The sequence below is a fragment of the Daphnia pulicaria genome, chromosome 4 (assembly GCF_021234035.1).
Source record: "Daphnia pulicaria isolate SC F1-1A chromosome 4, SC_F0-13Bv2, whole genome shotgun sequence".
NCBI lineage: Eukaryota > Metazoa > Arthropoda > Branchiopoda > Diplostraca > Daphniidae > Daphnia > Daphnia pulicaria.
The window spans coordinates 2,777,637-2,796,050 of record NC_060916.1 but is presented as its reverse complement, the minus strand read 5'-3'; the positions used below and the strand labels follow the sequence as shown (position 1 = coordinate 2,796,050).

General features: G+C 38.9%; 4 protein-coding genes across 6 annotated transcripts; 2 read left to right on the top strand and 2 right to left on the bottom strand.

Moving 5' to 3' along the window:
• Positions 1-923: 923 nt before the first annotated feature.
• LOC124336304 (mitochondrial coenzyme A transporter SLC25A42-like) lies at positions 924-4,868 on the bottom strand. 2 transcript variants are annotated; one of them, XM_046790057.1, is made up of 10 exons: positions 4,514-4,868; positions 3,916-4,086; positions 3,554-3,664; positions 3,402-3,468; positions 3,213-3,330; positions 3,055-3,147; positions 2,911-2,953; positions 2,698-2,830; positions 2,446-2,629; positions 924-2,370 (listed from the first exon to the last, which is right to left on the bottom strand). In XM_046790057.1, exons 2-10 carry the CDS (start codon positions 4,051-4,053, stop codon positions 2,226-2,228), a joined length of 1,032 nt encoding a protein of 343 aa, XP_046646013.1. In that variant the 5' UTR covers positions 4,054-4,086; positions 4,514-4,868; the 3' UTR covers positions 924-2,225. The 2 variants fall into 2 exon arrangements, with proteins under 2 accessions (XP_046646013.1, XP_046646012.1); XM_046790056.1 differs by lacking the exon at positions 4,514-4,868 and adding an exon at positions 4,330-4,505.
• Positions 4,869-5,122: 254 nt separating this feature from the next.
• Positions 5,123-7,974, bottom strand: LOC124336176 (xylulose kinase-like). Its single transcript, XM_046789875.1, has 12 exons — positions 7,728-7,974; positions 7,567-7,649; positions 7,350-7,494; positions 7,105-7,284; positions 6,944-7,045; positions 6,734-6,865; positions 6,472-6,625; positions 6,238-6,385; positions 5,875-6,164; positions 5,719-5,816; positions 5,496-5,651; positions 5,123-5,422 (listed from the first exon to the last, which is right to left on the bottom strand). The coding sequence occupies exons 1-12, from the start codon at positions 7,806-7,808 to the stop codon at positions 5,360-5,362; spliced, it is 1,632 nt and encodes a 543-aa protein (XP_046645831.1). The 5' UTR covers positions 7,809-7,974; the 3' UTR covers positions 5,123-5,359.
• A 3,496-nt stretch (positions 7,975-11,470) lies between these two features.
• LOC124336445 (cysteine dioxygenase type 1-like) lies at positions 11,471-14,427 on the top strand. Its single transcript, XM_046790253.1, has 4 exons — positions 11,471-11,841; positions 12,647-12,921; positions 13,473-13,642; positions 13,710-14,427. Exons 1-4 carry the CDS (start codon positions 11,684-11,686, stop codon positions 13,782-13,784), a joined length of 678 nt encoding a protein of 225 aa, XP_046646209.1. The 5' UTR covers positions 11,471-11,683; the 3' UTR covers positions 13,785-14,427.
• Positions 14,428-15,970: 1,543 nt separating this feature from the next.
• Positions 15,971-18,403, top strand: LOC124336472 (cysteine dioxygenase type 1-like). Of its 2 annotated transcripts, none has more exons than XM_046790299.1 (5): positions 15,971-16,067; positions 16,129-16,287; positions 16,821-17,056; positions 17,365-17,510; positions 17,611-18,403. In XM_046790299.1, exons 2-5 carry the CDS (start codon positions 16,136-16,138, stop codon positions 17,668-17,670), a joined length of 594 nt encoding a protein of 197 aa, XP_046646255.1. In that variant the 5' UTR covers positions 15,971-16,067; positions 16,129-16,135; the 3' UTR covers positions 17,671-18,403. The 2 variants fall into 2 exon arrangements, with proteins under 2 accessions (XP_046646255.1, XP_046646254.1); XM_046790298.1 differs by having other exon boundaries at positions 17,365-17,534.
• The last annotated feature ends 11 nt before the right edge of the window (positions 18,404-18,414 follow it).

The following is an 18,414-nucleotide window of genomic DNA, read 5'->3' as shown; positions in this document are numbered from 1 at the left end:
CAAAGACAATATGATGCGCTCGGTATTCCGATTACTTGCCGAGATTACTTGGACGTGAAGTAGACACCGTTCGGTTCCGAATGGAATCTTGAGGTATGAGAGATGAGAAAGGTATGAAGGTTATCTAGCGGATTCAAAGTGGAACGTTTATTAAAAAAGGGAAAGACGATCGATATAGGTTCCCCCCCGAGAAACCAATCATTATAAGGTCCTCCGAATCTTGTTACGTCTTGTTTGTAAATGATTCTCAGACTGTCGTTATCGGAACAAATTCAGACGTCAATGTTTTTTAACAGAAAAGATAAGATTTGCTGAACTGTCAGTTAACAGATTCACCCGGTGGTTCGAGGAACTGCTATCGCTAGATCTTTTCGTTTAGCGCGCCATAATTTATTCAGTTTCCGATCTATCGGATGTGGTTGACGCCCTTCCATCGTATTTTCGAATTTCACTTTTTTTTTTCTTTTCTAATTATTTCGGGAGCGCGTGGCAAAAGAACCGATTCCCACCTAGGCTCTGTTTAAAATTAGACGGCGAAATTAGACTTGCAAAGTCGGTTGACAGCCTAGAGGAAGTGAGTAGGACGAAAATGAACTCATTTCAACCATCGAAGTGAAAATGGGCCTAGAGCTGCCAGTCGTACAAGCAAAAAAAAAAAAAAAAAAATGATTACTTGAGTTCTCTTGGCTTATAACTGGTTGTCAAGACTCGGCGGGACGAGCTTATGCAAATTAGCAGATTCTAACTCCTTACAGGACGTCGCTACTAGTCAAGACTTTGGGCGATAACGAGCGAGCGCGTCTTCAGAACCAGGAAAATAATCCGACAACAATTTTTTCGGATCTCGCTCCCGAGAATGGAGAATCATAATTTTTTATTTCTCGCTTCCCAGTTTTCAGAAATAATTGAGGCGCTTATTCCAATTGAAAAGATTCTCAACAGCACTTATTTCTTTATTCTTTTTCAATCTCACAACTCTCTCACTCTGCATTTTAATTACACGATATCACGGTCGTCTAAAATCTGTCAAAAAGTCTGTTTTTAAAATTTTTTCCCATTAAATTAAATTTCAAAAAAATTTGACAAACATTTTTATCACCAATGCACATGTGTGTGTGTGTTTTGTGTTCAACATTAATTACCAAAATTACTACTGGGGAGAGAGGCTACATGAATCAAATAAAATCATAATAATAATTTTATAAGGAAGCGCTATTTTTTAAAAACCACACTTTTTTCGTTTTTTGTTACAGTGATGTGGTACGTGTGTGTGTGTATGCATCAAACGCTTAAAATTTTGTTATATGTAAATTGTACTATACAATCAACGAAACTGTTTTGCATTTCTTTTCAAGTTGAGCGATGTTTGAAATCGGAGGCTACAGATCGTTAGACGACGACCAGCTGATTTCGACGGAAAAAAAAGGAATCCGTCGAACAATTAGGAAAAAAAAAATACACGGAACTTTTGAAACTAAAGTCTACGATTGATATCGACCGGGATTTGTTTGTTTTTTCTTGGTAGAGAAGAGAGTAGAGAGAAAAGCTGGAACCCACAGTAGAAAGGGGTGAAAATATGTTTAGGCCGCTAACACGGAAGAAGGAATTCTAAGTCAACCCATCATAAAGGCAACCGAGAAATGATTTCTCTACAAGCGGACGACTAAGAAATATGCAATCAGCTCGTTAAAGGCATGTAATATCATACATCATTATCGTGCTGGGTGGGTGGAGCTTTTTTGAAAATTGGCACGACTCACAACGTCCAAGACTAAAAATTGTAATTTTCTATGGCGCCTTGAATCGACACGAACAAACGGAAACCAAAAAAAAAAAAAAAAAAACCTAAAGATAGGAATTTATGTGCGACTATGTATATAATTAAATTCCCCCACACCTAGAATTATGGACTTTTGATAGATATGTAATGAAGCAGATCTGCCAAATAAAATTTCTTCCGTTTTTTTCTCTTCAAATTTTGGGCTTTGAATTGTTTTTCGGTGACTGCGCCGCATAAATATAAATTCGCTATGCATCAAAAACTTATAGAAAACTTTTTAAGAGATTGCCACACCCCCCTTAAATGAATTACCTACGAGTCCTGACAAGAGGAAAAAAACAAACAAGTATTTTACAATTTAACAAAAATTAAGCGTTTTCCAAGGCGAGAGATAATGGCTGGACGTTGACAATGTAACAGGATGTTTTTACATGTTTTTCCGTTTTTAGTGAGCTGATCGGAAGACGGGCAATTCCTTCAAAGCGTTTTGACAAATGTCGAACGTGGCGAAACTGATACCGACGGCGATCGGACCTTTGATCCAGTTCATGGACAAGCCCTTGTAAAGGCCACCGATGATCCCTTCCGTCCTAAACGACGAGGCGGAGAGATCAGTTTACGGCAACAACAATGAAAGTAAAATGTCAAGTTGGGGAGTTTCCTACCTGTAGACGTAGTGAATGGTTCCTCGAATGGTGTCGTACGGATAATTGCAGCCGTTGAGACCTGACGTTTGCATCCGCCTTCTGACGATATCCAGTGGATAGGAAGCTGTCTGTCCGAGAAGGCCAGCTAGCGCCCCAAAGAGCAATCTCTCGAGGGGATTGGGGGCTGATTTTCCCGTCATTTCTGCAAGCAGAAGAAAAACATTGTGAAGGACGACGAAAGGTAGAAAAATGTTGTTGACGATGACCTACCTTTATGTTTGTGTTTTAAAGTTTCGAAGGTACAGAAACTGACACCGGCGTAAGGGACCACTCCCAGCATGGTGGGAGTGAATCCTTTATAAAAGGCTTTGGGTCTTTCAGCACGCCACATTTTGACGAAGACCTTTTTGGATTGAAATGGAAAAACAATAACAATGTTAAATTCTTATTAATATTAATTCTTTGCATGTTTCATAGAACTACCTGGACGATGGAACCGTACATGTCACGGTGAGTCACAGCCATTCTGAATCATACAGGGAATTCGAAAGACAAGGATTAACTTAAAGAAACTTGACATTGTGATCATCATCTGTAACATCATAAGTTTACAAACGGTGTGTTTACCTGGCTCGCGCTAAATCTAGCGGATATGTGATGGACTGGGCCGTTACTCCGGCCAGAGAGCCAGCCAAAAATCGCATCCCCGTCGATGACGAGCTATTTATGAAAAAGAACGATCGTGAATCGTGGAATTCATTTTTGCATGTGTCAAAACAACTTACTCTGGTCTATCTGTTTGTAAAAAATGTTTCCACTGTTCGTGCGCCGTGAATTGGATGGCGGCGTACGGAACGATTCGGGCCATGGTTGCCGAATTTCCTCGCCATAAGCTAAGCAAACCTGAAACCAAAATTACAAAACGAGAATTGAGGCACATGTTTGAAAGCTAGGGAGGTGGAGCATCTTCATACCGGCTTCCTTGTAGCTTTTTACTAAGAAGTGAAGTGCCCCTCGGGCGCTGAATGACATCTTTGTCACCTTTAAAAAACGAAAAAAAAAAAACAGGTTTTTAAGTAAAAACAAAAATGAAACTGCGCATTTACCCCCGAATTTTAATTTTTACCTGAAAAATAATTTTTGTTCTATCTAGTGGAGCAATCACCGTCTTTGCAAGGGCACCCGCCATGGCTCCGGCGGTTAAACTTGCCAAAATCGCAGGACTAGCCGTTTTGATCTATAAATACAATTTTCAAAAGGTATTGAGGTCAAGTCATTTCATTCAAGATCCTTGAGAAGATATGAACAGACAAGGGGTTGTTGTGTGTATAGGATTTGATAAGAACGAGATGAGAAAAAACAATCTAAGCTGGGTTTTTTCTTTTATGATAATAAATAATAGTGTGCATGTTCTAAGCACAAAGGTTAGTTTACAAAATATGCCCTATATATAAGTCACAGTTATCGTTGAAATGAAAACAATATTACCTGTAGGGGATTTGGTGTGCTGCTTTCTGTCGTTGTGTTTGATTTAGTATGTTGGGATGAGGATTCCATTGCTCTGATTCTTTGGAGTGTATGTGCAGGGTTACTAATACGCAAGTCAACTTCCATTGACCTGCTCATAGCAGCAAAATTCCGAGCAGTATGCTCTGCTGCCTGTGAGTTTGGAAAAGACGACATGAGAATTGATACTTTTGATAAGAACCATGAAGATAAATATGCAATGACAGAATAATAAAAATAATCAATGGATGAATCAAAACAGATTACGGAAGCTAAAATCATTAAAATGAAAGTCATAAACTTTTGTAGTTATCACTGTATAGGTCATTGGGTATGAAAATTCAGGAAATGATTGACACTAACTACTTGAAAATAAAATAATATTTAAAAATATACCATTCTCTCAATGCAAAATTGTCTGCTTTAAGATGGTTGAAGTTAATAAATGAACACCAGGAAGTAAGCTATATTGCACTTTTGAAGAGCGACAGAAGAAACGCATACGATCCAACACGTTGTTTACGTAAAACTGCGCTGTTTCAAGGCTTTTCTACGTATTAGACTTTGGGATATATCCTACCTGATGCCCAGAGGCAACTTTTCTGTTTACCAACAGATATTTGGTCGTGCTGCGGGCTTATCATTCGCTTCGTGCTCTTGTCTCATTCCTGGTTTTTGGACCGCCCTCTTTGAATTCCAATTGATGTTTTCCACAGCCGGGGTTCGTGTGTTTGTTACTATCTAGCGTGACCTTCGGTTATTCGCAACTTCTTTTTTTTTTCTTCGTCAGAACAGCTCGGCAAACGGACGACGGAAAAGATGAGAAGTAAACAGTAAATAGCTCCGGGCTAGACTTTAGGACAGGCTAAACAGTAAGACAGAACACGGTCTGGGAAGCGCATACTCTCTAACCTAATAATTAACTCCCGTTCCCGGCGCCCTGTCTTGTCGTTCCAGATCGTTCATGGCCTTGGGAAATCGAAATAGAAACAATTTAGAAAAATAACAAAGTTGGAATATTTTGGCGCTAAGGCCAAAAATGTTATGTCACACTCACATCAGAGATTCAGAGTAAACAGGATTTAATTTTTAGTCGTTTTCTTAGACGACATTACTGGTATACGTGCTAATAAGAAATGCGTAGACTGTGCGATAAAGTTCCGAGAAAAATTAAACAGATAATACAATGTCCTTGGTCAGTGGTTTTGATTTTCACGGAGTGAATGATAACAAGTTAACAACATTTTGAAATATTAGATATTTGCTTATGTTAAATATAAATTAGTAAAACTCTTCCTCTCTAGTTGAGTTTGTACAAGCTGGACTTGCATGGACAGTATTGTTGCTATTATTAATCTTTGTAAATTCAAAAACGTTAAAAAGCGTGTGATGTACGTGGGGGAAAACATCTAAGTTTTGCATTGTTTCATAGCTGGGTTAAGACGGAAGATTCCAGCGTAGCGTAGCGGGCAGCCATGGAGTCGTAGAGCTGTACAGTAAAAGAACAATGGGAAATTCATTTTTAACAATTGAAAACGAATGTATTCCTAAGCACATAGTACCTGAGCAGCTTCAAGTCTAGGACGGCAGAGGAGAGAAAAATTTGGACGACGATCGGCCATAAACTCGTTGAATGGAATGAAGACGTCAGATTCTTTCACAGCCAATCCATGGGCTGCCCGGTAGGCCGAACCCAGACATGTTGAATTGGCCGTATCCTAAAAAGAAAAGTAAACTTGAATGTAAATTATTTGTGCTGAAATGTCTCTATTCTGATCAAATTACCTGAGTGTAAACATGTGCATTGAACACGTCGCTTAAAACTTGTAAAATGGACTTGTTGTTTGATGCACCACCCGTGACGAACACTCGACAGCTTTCACCTTGAATAAATTACGGATGAATTCACATTGTCACGCTAAGGTGGTCAAATTCATTCACCTGTACTGAATCCCAGTCGTTCGGCGTGAACGCGTTTAGCCAAGAGTTGTCCCTCAACGAGAGCCCGAACTTCCGTGGCTGGTTCTTCGAATGCGTTGATTCTTTGATCAGATGCGTTGAATCGGAATGTACCTTGAATCTTGGGCGTGATCTCTTTCTCGTCGAAAAACATGCCAACGTAACCGTGATTCCCTGGTGGCGTGCAAGCCAGCAAAGCGTCAAATTGATCCCACGATCGGTTTGCGTAGACATTTCGGATCCTCTCGCGAGTCAACGATCCGTTTTTGAAACTGCGTAATCAACACAGGAAATTACGTACAAGTATTTTGTTTTGTTTTCAACGGTTAAACACTGTTTTCCTACCACAACAAGGCCATGTATGCATCTGGATCAACAGGGTTGCAAAAGACGTGGCCCTCCAGCGAAGGTGTAGGTTTCCCGCTGAGCCAGAGAAAGACTGTATCACTCGTTCCCAGGCTAATGGCAATGTCTCCCGCTTCCAAACACATTCCTAGCAATAATTAGCAGACACCGAGTTTTTTGTTTTTTTAACCAAACAGACCAGTTTAACTGTTTTCTGAAAATGATTTCAATTACCGGCTAGGGAAGCAGGATTATCTCCCGTAAAGGCTACGACCTGGCAACTTGGGTCGAAGCTATACCGCTCAACAAAGTAGGATGAAATGGGTCCAAGACATGTATGGGCAACGACTGGTTTGTCTAGTTTCTCCTTTAAATCAGGAGCACACATCTACAAAAAAAAAAAAAAAAAAAAAAAAAATTAAAAAAAGAAGTTGAATGTAGACCCATTAACCCGGGGCTTATTAAGCAAATTACGCATATAACAATAATAACATACGTATAAGCACTGCGAATCCCAATCTTTTGAACTAATGTCCAGTAAGTTCATTCCTGACGCATCAGACCAATCAATGGGGCTGTAAGATCCCAAAAAAAGGGAACATCCGAAACTGCTGACTAAAGAAATTCGCTAAACATATTGAAATGAAAAATGGGGGAAAAAAAATGATGTCCTAAAAATTAAAAAAATTGATTAAATGGTGTATACCTCTGTATTGAAGTAAAGCTCTGCTTTTTCAGTCAAAACTTTCGCAATTTGATGCCCCGTGAATCTTTCGTAAGCCCTCGAACCAGTTAAATCAGCCAATTTCTTTAATATCAATCCAAATTTAGTAGGAGATACATAACACAGAAATTTATTAAGGTTACCTGAGGGCCACCAAGCTTTTTTTCCATTGTTTCACAATAACTTTGAGTACTAGAGTCCATCCATACTGGTGAGTCTTGTACACTGAAGCAGTTGGCCAATTGTAGGAACAAGAATTTTGTGGGGTCTAAAGTACTCAACACCTTCTCAGCTCCCTTTCGCCAATAAACACTTCCATGTTGCTAAAATTCAAATAAGAAAATAATTAGCCATTCAAATATGACATTATTTCATTTTTTAAACATACTTGGCCAGCTCCAGAGATTGCTGAGATATCTTGAAAATCCAAACCAGTAATTTTCAATTGATCCATCAACAAATCAAGTGCTTTTACCCACATGACTGTTGGGGCGGTGATGGTTGATCCATTTTTCTTAACTCCGCCACTTGTCCTGATTAATTAGGAACAATTATAACAATGACTCCACTTTAAGAATAAAACATTAAATTTTTTTTAATCTAACCTGTATTCAGGTAGGTTTCGGTCAAAATTGACAGCTGCTTCATGAAGGACTTTTAGCTTCTCGTCGACTACAACTGCTTTCAACTGTGAGACAAAAGCAATAAATAAGCCAGTTAGCAACCAGAGAAATGGAGTGAAAAAAAACTATGAATTCTCTACCACCTGTTGAGTGCTGAAATCTAAACCGAGGAAATAGTTTCTCCTGGGTGCGACTTCAGACAAAATATCTGGCACGCCCGACATTATTTTTGTGGTGAGCTTTTATTAGCACTACAGCTGCTCGACTCTTAAGCAAGTCTCTCGGAGCGTGACAGGATGATGACGACGTACGGAAGTTCATGATAAAGAAGACGACTCACCGCATCAGGAAAAACTGCTTACCTTTGTTTATGTTTTTTTTTTCTAGGGTGTGTTTCGTCCGCCGTTGCCATGTCGCTTCTTCACGACGTTTTTTTCGTTCTACCGTTCAAAATTTAAACGCAGTAAATTTCCTTATTTATGTTTTGACACAAAAATAATTTCTCAATACATAATATTTTATAAGTTAAATAAATAACTCTTATTTTTTTAGTGAACCCAACTGGAAATTTAAATTTCACATAAATTCAACTTTAAGTCGCAAACAATTTTCCATTTTTCATCAGCTATATGAATAAAAATGGAATTTCAATCAAAGTTCCTCATGAACATTTCGTATCGTATCATGGAGCGTGGGTGGATGAAAATAAACCAAAGATTATAACAGAATATCGAACAAATAGCAATCGCTAAAATGTGAAACTGACACCAATGCGAGTTCTACAGAAATATTGGAATAAAAAGAGTTCTCATCAACATCTAATTCAATTTAACCAAATTTTTGAAAATTCTCTAAGGGCACCTCCACCAGTTGAGGTTGTAGCGCTTGCACCGATCCAAAAAAAGCAAATAGTTTTTTATTGGATCACAGCAAGCGCTATCGGAGAAGCCATCGGAGATACAAGTAATGAAATTAAAATTAAAATTACATTCACGAGGGATTAGATGAAAGATAATATCCTCTTATCTTGATATGTACATAGAATACGATCGCGTTGACATGTACGGTAGTTGTCTTAAAAATAAACCAATCCGAGCCGGCAGTGTTTTATTTGTCTAGTCGATATTATCGGCATGTTGGAAATCCCAACTGGGTGCTGTAATCTCGATACTCCAGTCCTTGAGGGGGGGGGGGGATCGTTATGTGAGATCGCCTTTGCTGTGTCGTTCGTCTAGTCAGCACATTGCGTAAAACAAAAGAAATAACAAAAGTGTAGTAGTACTTAAACTCATAGGCACTTTTGTAACAACAAGGCGTCGAAATGGTTAAGCGCCGTTTAGCTTTCGGTATTTGTAAATGGCGCCACACGAACTCTTAAAAGTTTCATTGGGTACGAAATCGAGAGTTTCAAATGTTTTCTCAATCAGAGAAATTCCTTGTTCGCTTTCCCTCGCTGCGATTTAACGACCCAATGAAAATCTCAACAAAATTCTCTTGCCCAACCGCATTTTCATTTTTCTTTCGTACATTATTATTCCGCAAGTTACGTAAAGGAAATTTCTAGTAGCCCAATAGGATAGAGGTCTCTCGATTAAATTCCTGGTCGGAAATGATTGGAAAAAAAGGTGAACGAACCCGCCAAGACATCCGGGAACTTGTCATCCAATACTCACGCGAACTCATAATTCATCATGCTTAAAGATACGTACATTTCCATTAGAGATTTTCCAATCGTGTACACTATATCACGCAGTGTAGATACCACATCAGACGGTTACGCCAGACATAACACGGACTTGTTGTTTTGTTTCGAATGCAAATCAATCCAATGACACGCGTTGGCCATGCGGGATTTTACCATATTCCAATAACAAAGTATAGTACGCATATGTGCCTAATGAGATATGGATTATGTAGTTACGGAATAGGGATGATATGTGGCTGTCTGGGTTTATTCATGTCATTTGTATACTAGTATATACTGGTTTCATATCTTTTGTGGGCTCACGTGTGTCTGTCGAGAAGATCACGTTGGTGGACTTATTTCTGACCTTCACGTATGAGAATGAAATGATTGACGTAAAAAAAAATGATATCTGGGTTTTTCCTTATGACTCCTTATGGCTCCAGGGAATTGGATATGACATTTTAATAATTATTATTTCGTTTTTTGTTTTAACTGGTGACCTATTAAAGTTAAGAGGAAAATGACATTCTCCTTGCTCGACTCGGTAATTAATTCAATGCTCGACCTTTCGTAGACTCGTTTCGTGGAAATTGAAGTAATCATTGCGATATGTCGAGTTGCATAATAATGCTGAAATCGTGCAGGGATGATGACAAGTGGTCACGCCGTTATAAAGCTCAAATGATCGAAATAGTATTATATTATTCCCCTGAAAAATTGTAAAACGCTACAATTGCCTGGGTTCAAGTGGATTTTATGGAAATAAGCGAATGGGGGGGAAAAAAGTCCATTTGCCGACTGATTTTGCGTTGTCACTGCCGTTAAAATTTGGATAATTATGTCAATGTTAAAGGTTTTTAGTCTTGGCGGACGTGTGATTACCACATAACTAATATAGCGGTTTTCCTAATAATGGCGTGATCCTCTTTTGTATGCTATACGGCCGCTGTTGCCAAAGAAAAAAATTTGCAGGTTACTTGGTATGAGGGGGACGGTTCTATTTTTCTCTGAATTCATCAAAATAAAAATAATGCGCCCTTTCGTTTGCTATTTGCAAATAAGAAAGGATCTATATTCCACACCAGCGTCGTTGATAAACCCTGCAAACAAGATAGAAACTGTATATATAATCTTCTTCTCCATCAAACATGTAGGCTGACGTTCAGATTAGAGAGAACATGTCGCCGAAATAATGGCGAAACATATACGTAAACATTCGAGTCTCGGTCATGCAGCTTTGCAGTCCTCCCATCTTAATCGCATATACCTAATTACTTTTCAAAAGAAAGTAACTGGACTTGTAATCTTGCCGAATGCTAATAATTATTCCAAATACGGCAGTCTCGTCACGGACCAGCAGATGATGCGCAAATATACTACATGCACAACCGAGTCGCTGTTCTGAATTACGAAGAAGACTTCCGCATTTGAATTCTGTTGAAAAAATAAATTACAGATTATTTAGTTCTCTCTATGCCGTCATCAAAAACAGTTTTGCGACGTTCCCACGACGGCCTTGCATGTCCTTCGCGGAATGGAAATATGCTGGTAGGAGGGGCGTACGATTTCTTATAGTCACATTTTAACGACACCGTATACGCAAATGAACGCGCCTTTAAAGGGCAGGTGGGAAATTGGCCAATATGGTAATACGGCCATGGTGATATAAGAACATAAGGACGTTCTATTTAGTTTCGCCAGTCGACTAAAAAGAAAAAAAATAACAGCGGGTCCTTTTTTTAAAAATAATATGTCGAATACCTTCACTGCTGATTAGCATACGCTCTGCGTCGTAGTATCCTATGGCTTGGGGCTATATTTTCCTACGTGGGCCTTTTTACGTAACATTTTTTAAATTTTAAATGAAGAAGAAATGCATGTAATATTCACCTTAACCCCACAGTATATTCATTAGAACCAGTTGAAACTGGATGGGAAATAGAAAACAATAACTTGTGTTTTTAAAAGTTGAGTTGCCAGGAGCAATCCATCCAACAGGTAAAGATGGAAAGAACATTTATTCGTGAGGGTTGATACACCAGCACGGCCGGTGCCTACGTGTTCGTTTTTTTTTTCTCGGCACCCAAAAAAGAATGTTTGTACATGGCGCCACGCGTCCGGAGAGAGAGAGAAGTGGGAGGAGTGAAGAGGGAGCCTGGGAGGAGGGATCTGACTGTATAAATGTGGACTAGTTGGATAGGTTACCCTTCATTAGGCACCATTGCATCGTCGTTGAGTGACAGCTGCAGTTTCTGGGTTGTCGAATCGAAGCAAACATTTTGTTTTTACCACTGAACAAATTCCCTTTGTGAATATTTTTAATCCACTACGTGATTGTCATTCCCTGGCAAGTGTCTTATTTTGTCAGATCTTTGAATTGAAAAAAAAACAAAAAAACTAGAGAATATCATCATGGCGTACAATGTAGCCACGTTGGACGAGCTCATCGCCGAGTTACACAAAGCGTTCGAAAGCGACTCGGTGGACGTGGATCACGTCATGCAACTCATGCAATCCTACAAGACCAATCCGGCTGATTGGGGGAAATTCGCTAAATTCGATCGCTACCGGTAAATATTCAATTTTAATATTTTTTATTTTATTGTCAAAATGAACGAATCAACAAAAATGGTCCCATCTCAATTTCCTACGCTCCCAATTCAATTTTCTGTTGAAAAACAAGTTAGAAAAACAAGTGTCTGCTGCGTCAGCTTTAATATATAGTCCCCCAATTTCTCAGAACTAGAAATTTCACTCATTAACAAGTTCTGTCCCATCACTGACCTTTAAAGAAAAAACCCACATATGTTTTTGCCAAAACTTTCTCTATCCTCCCCACATTCTTTTGGCATCTTTTTCTTTTTTTATCACATTGACCCGAGCTTATTCTTATATTTTACCAACCTCCCCACGATAAAAACATATATTTTTGGGTATCTGTAAATTCTGTAGCTGTAGCTAGCTACTTGGTGTGTAGTTTCGAACCAAAATCTTTTATCAACCGGGACGTGTGTGTCCGATAATGTGCTAACCGCATTAGTATGGCAGTGCCAGACCTTTTTTGAATTTCTAAAGGTTTTGTGGTTTTTATCATTTTTTTATTTCAAGTTCTAGAAGATTTCGCACCTGATGTTGTTGTTGTTGCATTGTTCAAATAAGTGAACTTTATCGATAAGTTGTACCCCCCTGTTTGTTTACCGTCGTAGTGTAAATTGTATGTTGAACTGCGCAATCAAAAAAAAAGTTCTGGAACTATACGTCACATGTGGACGGAACCGGTTCGAGCCAAAATTGCGACACATTAGCCCGTAGCCTGTCAACAACTGATACGAATATGCTAATTAATAACATTAAAATTTATTTTTATTTTTGCAGATACACTCGAAATTTAGTGGACGAAGGTAATGGCAAATTCAATTTGATGCTGCTCTGCTGGGGCGAGGGTCACAGTTCGGCCGTTCACGATCACGCCGACGCTCATTGCTTCATGAAAATGCTGGACGGCACGCTCAACGAAGTCCGCTTCGCCTGGCCGTCTGATGGCAACAGCAGCAGCCCAGCAACAACCGAAAGCGGTGCCGGAGACGCCCAAGAACTCCAAACCACCGGTTCCACGCTGCTGGAAGTGAACGGCGTCTGCTACATTAATGGTAACCAAACATTTATAATTCCCTTCCAACATTTCGTTGAAGGTCATTTTTACCTTTCAAATAGAGAATGTATTGAAACTTTTGTAGATTTAATCTACCAATCTAAATCTCGACCGTGTCGACATTTTTATGAAATAACCACCGAAACTCGCCGAAACTTTTGGTTGTTTGTCGTCTCTCCAGGGCAGGGTTATCTGTTAGTCGGTCACGTTATTATTTGTATGATTTTAGAGAGACACTTTCTTATCTCGATTTTGCTCGCCCATAATATGCTAAGTAGTCAAGATGTTACGGGGGGCATTCAAGGCTCCCGTCTTGTTGCTATGGGCGACGTCAACGCGTGAATCCATGGCCAGCGGCGAATAATATGGAAACAAACAAGGAAAAGAAAAATAGTACGTACGATAACGACACGATAAAAACTAGCTTTATTTGCATTGGCGGACGACGAAGGGAATAAGTAAATGTTTAGACTGAAAAGTGACGACTCAACATGTTATTGAACGAATGCACATCTCACGTTGCCCCCCGATTTCTCTCATTTCGTTTAGATTCGCTCGGATTGCATCGAGTGGAGAACCCGAGTCACGTGGACCGCTCCGTGTCGCTGCACCTGTACAGCCCGCCTTTCGACACCTGTCACATGTTCGACCAGCGGACGGGCAAAAAGACGGCGGCCAAAGTCACGTTCTGGAGCAAATTCGGCGAGCGCGTTCCATCGGTAAAATTTCGAAAAAATAAATAAATAATAATCAATTTTTGTTTTTAATTCAATGAAATTTTATTAGACGGTGGTTTCTCATTCGTGCTCGACTCCGAAGGTGATCGATGGATCTTCCGCCACGGCGGCAACCACCAATTGAAAATCATTTCGTGAGTTAGAAGCAGCAGAACGCGCCGTCGGCACCCAGCATCAGTTAAAAAGCTAACAAGAGAGACCTGATTACAATTAAAACTCCCAAAAGCCATCGCCTTATCATCCAAAAGAATTTTTTTTACAGTAGCTCTAGTATCGAATCGAAACCATTATGATTGTTATCCTTTTACGTAAGATGAGAAGTTCTTTTTTCTCGACGTGTCTGTCGCTGACTCGGATATTAATTTTCCTTCTACAAATTTTACTACAGGTGTCTGTGTATGTTAGCAACAGAGACCCAGAATGAGTACAGCAGCGCCATACATATATATATATATCCGTGTACACTTACATATAATCTTCAACTTCCAATCTAATAATTTTATATCAAAAGAAAATTTTCACTATCTGAATTTATATAAACGACAACGACGACCAAACAATCGTCGGCATTGATTCACATTTTTTTTTTTTTTTGATTTTTAAATCAAATTTTACTGATGATTGTATAACGTGGCGACAAATTTGTTCAAAACTGGCATTTATTGGAGAATGTGTTGGAACTATATAAATGACTGATCTGCGGGTGCTGGGCACTGGACAGGCGCAATAAAAATTGTACAAATTGGAAAATAAACGACACTTGAAAACAATGTTCTCTGTTTGTTGCGTTCATAATATTTGATTGGAATCTAGTCGAATCCGTTGTTGAGGCTTGAGATATTGTTTGTCCAGAAGTGATTATTATTACATGATTCACGATGTCTATTACGTATCGACATTTAGTCGCGGTAAGGATGTTGTATAATAAAATGCGGTTATAGAATTTGATCGTCACATTTCTTATCTGTTCAAAATTTAAACATGTTGTTTTTCTCTTCTTTCTGTTGTTTCGTCATTTTTCGAATTGATTCCAGCCTAGTTTTTTTCTCGTGGACGTAGTTGGCTCCTCCCTTTTTGGCTACCATGAGAGCATTGACATCTATCCACTATCTGGGAACTACATGTATCAATATTTTCGATTAAATGACACTAGGAAGCGTTTATTTTAAAGAGGGAATTTTGAATGGAAAGTCAGCGGTCGACAGCCAAGTGGCACGCAAGTGCCGCAAACACCGTTGAGCGGTGTAGATTATTGGGACGTTCAAACTTAATACTTGGTACTAACCCATTAATGAATTTATAAATGAGTGATGTTAAGGCAATATGCAAGTTAATTTTCTAATTATCAAAATTAAATGTTTACCGCCTAGCCTTCTTTTAATTCCCGATTTATAGGGACCAAATTTATCAAGATGTAATGAATTTTGGGAATTTGAAAATAAAAAAATTTCAATCATCCCTTTTTGAAAATTGCGCCTTGAAAAACATTGCCTATTTCTTTTTTAAATTACATTAATGAACCTAAGAATTCATTAGGTTCATAATTCATTAACCAACCCCACCGACACTTATTATTAGTACGAGGGTGACGATTCTATTAATTGTATTTCTAATATTTGGCGAATGACACTGCTGTCGCTTAAATTTCGACAGCTAAGTCAATCTTAAGACTTGAAGTCTTAACAGCCGTGTCTAGCTGTCTATCTACCATGTATACTAGCGGCTTACAATTATAAGTGACGTGATCGCGCCTTTGTAGGCTATATATTGTGGCCGCCCTTGTGCAAAGAACAATAGTTACATTATACCGTATAGGTTACTTGATGTGGGGGTGTCGGTTTTTTCTAAGAATTAAATTTCATAAAATCTAAAGGTGAGGTTTTGTTATTTGCAAAGAGGTTTTTCGACTCCGCACCATAGCTCCGTCACCGCTGATAATAGACCCAGTAAAGTGTAAATAAGATAGTTTCGTTGTCACCCCAAAAGATAGACTGACGTGAGGGTCGCCGAATAAATATAGTAAAACATATGAACACTCGAGTCGGCCATTATGAATTGCCTCATCTTAATCACGTCAACATAACAGCTATATTGACTCTCCAAAAGCCATTTTGAACGAAATGATGAAACAATTATACGCACAATCTCCCCCCCCCCCCCCCTTTGAAAATCTCCAAGTTGCTTTCCAAGAATTACAACGCCGCTGTCCAACACGATTTTATATGGAGATAATATCAACGGAATAAAGGGGGTGAACAGAGACATTTGCTGAAAAATGATATAGGTAACCCGCGGTTACCCTTCATTATATAGGCAACATCGCAGTTTGAGTAACAGCAGCAGTTCGATAGTTGAATCGAAAACATCTCCACTGAACACTTTTTCTTTGCAGTTGGGGTGAATATCGGTGAATATTTAATCTGCGCCTTGATTAAGTCCAATTTAAAATTTTGCTTTTCTAAAACCAGAATCGTCATGGCTGGCAACACGTTGAACGAGCTCAAAGCAAATTTACACGAAGCGTTCCAGAGCGACCCGGTGGACATGGATCACGTCAAGGATCTCATGGAACGCTACAGTAGCAATCCGGCTGATTGGGGGAAATTCGCTATATTTGATAGCACCCAGTAAATATTAAATTTTTTTTTCAATCAAGAAACAAAAATGCTCTTTTTCAATTTCTTATTCGCTCAAAATTGATTTTCTGTGGGAAAACAAAAGTTTAGAAGACCTATAAAAGACCTACGTATAGGCCTACCCAATTTTTCGTAAAGCTTTGGGGAATTTTTCATTAAAACATTTTTTAATGGAATTATGGAGGGAAAACTTAAACTGTCCCAAAAGCCACACCTTTTCCGACTTGTGTGTACCTTTGAAATTTGAATTTTGAACCAAATGTTTCACCACAACCCCGCCCACACCAGGACTTGGTAAATAAACCGCATCAGCACGACGGCGATATACAAAGTTGAGAATATTTCTAGTTTAATCGTTACTATATTTTTGAAAAAGATTGCGCATCTGAAGTAATTGTTTTAACGTGAACTTGGTGTTTAATATAGACGGAACCGGTTCGAGCCAAATTTGCGACACGTCAGCAACTGACTCAAATATCGAGTGTTATCACAAAATTGTTAATAAACGTTTTGATTTGTTCAAGTTACACCCGAATTTTGGTGGACGAAGGTAATGGCAAATTCAATTTGATACTCCTCTGCTGGGGACCGGGTCAAGGTTCGCCCATTCACGATCACGCCGACGCTCATTGCTTCATGAAAATGCTAGACGGCACGCTGAAAGAAGTCCGCTACGACTGGCCCTCCGGTAGCAACGCCCAAGAATTGCACGAAACGAGTTCTACGGTGCTGAAAGTGAATGAAGTTAGCTACATTAATGGTAAGAAGCTTATATTTTTCAGAATATGGTAATAGTATTCAGAATATACGGTACGATTCAAAGCTGCCGCCATTGTTGCTATGAGTGACGTCAACGCGTGAATTTATAGCCAGCGGCGCAAATATTCAAAAAAGAAGAAGAAAACTATAAGTGCACGATAAAGACAAGATAAGCACCTAGCTTTGTTTGAAACTTCGAATGTTTAGGTTGAAATGTAACACCGGATGACTTTACTTTAACACAATGTTATACTATAAGAAGGAATTTCATTTTCACGACACTCAATGGCTCTTTTTTATTCCGTTCAGATTCAATCGGATTGCATCAAGTGGGAAATACAAGTGACAAAGGGGCAGTTTCGTTGCACTTGTACAGCCCACCTTACAGCAAATGTCACACGTTCAAGCCTCAGACGGGTGAAAAGTCTGAGGCCAACATTACGTTCTGGAGCAAGTTTGGCGACCGCGTCGTTCCATTGGTAAAATTTAAAAAAAATAATTGATCGATTCGGAAAATTAGAGAATTTCAATTCAATGAAAATATTGATTTCTCAGACGACGACTAATCAATCGTGTTGGAGTCCGGCGGCGACCAACTGCGACGGCTGCAAATAGGAATCATTATACGTAAGAGAAGAACGCGCCGTCAACGACTAGCATCAGTTGAAACTAATGAGTGACCTTTTACTACTACAATTTTTAATTTGGGGACCAAGCCCTTATCATAAAAAATAAATTTTAGTAGCTATTAGCGAATCGAAACCATTATGATTGTTATCCTTTTTTTTTGTCTTACAATCAATGATTTTCTTTTATTTTAAAATTTGCGTGTTTGTAGCGTGGCGAAAAATTGCGGGTGTTGGGCAATGGACAGGCGCAATAAAAGAAGAACAAATTAAAATAAACGACCCTTGAAAAAAAATACTCCACTTTTTCTTACGCTAAAAAATTGGATTGGACACGTTCAAGGTGAAATATACAGTCTAATCCGTTGTTGAGATATTGTTTGATCAAAAGGGTATTATAAATTATTACATGATACGCGATGTCCATTGCTTATAGAAACAGTCGGTGAGTACGTACAGTATGTTCTATAATAAAATACAGATATATTTAATATGTTTTCGTCACACTCGCATTTCTGATGTCGTTCGTATCTTTACTAGCAGAAATAAAATATAAAATAACGTCGTTTTCCTGTTCTATTTGAAGTTGCGTCATTTTTTTTATCAACGGAGTATGCACACGTTATTAATTTGAATCGAAAGTGTCGGTTCCTGATTTTAAAATCAAGTGCGAGTCTCATCGTCCGTCTCAAAAGTCCGTCAGTTGGAAAAATAAAGTAGTAGTTTTTCGAGT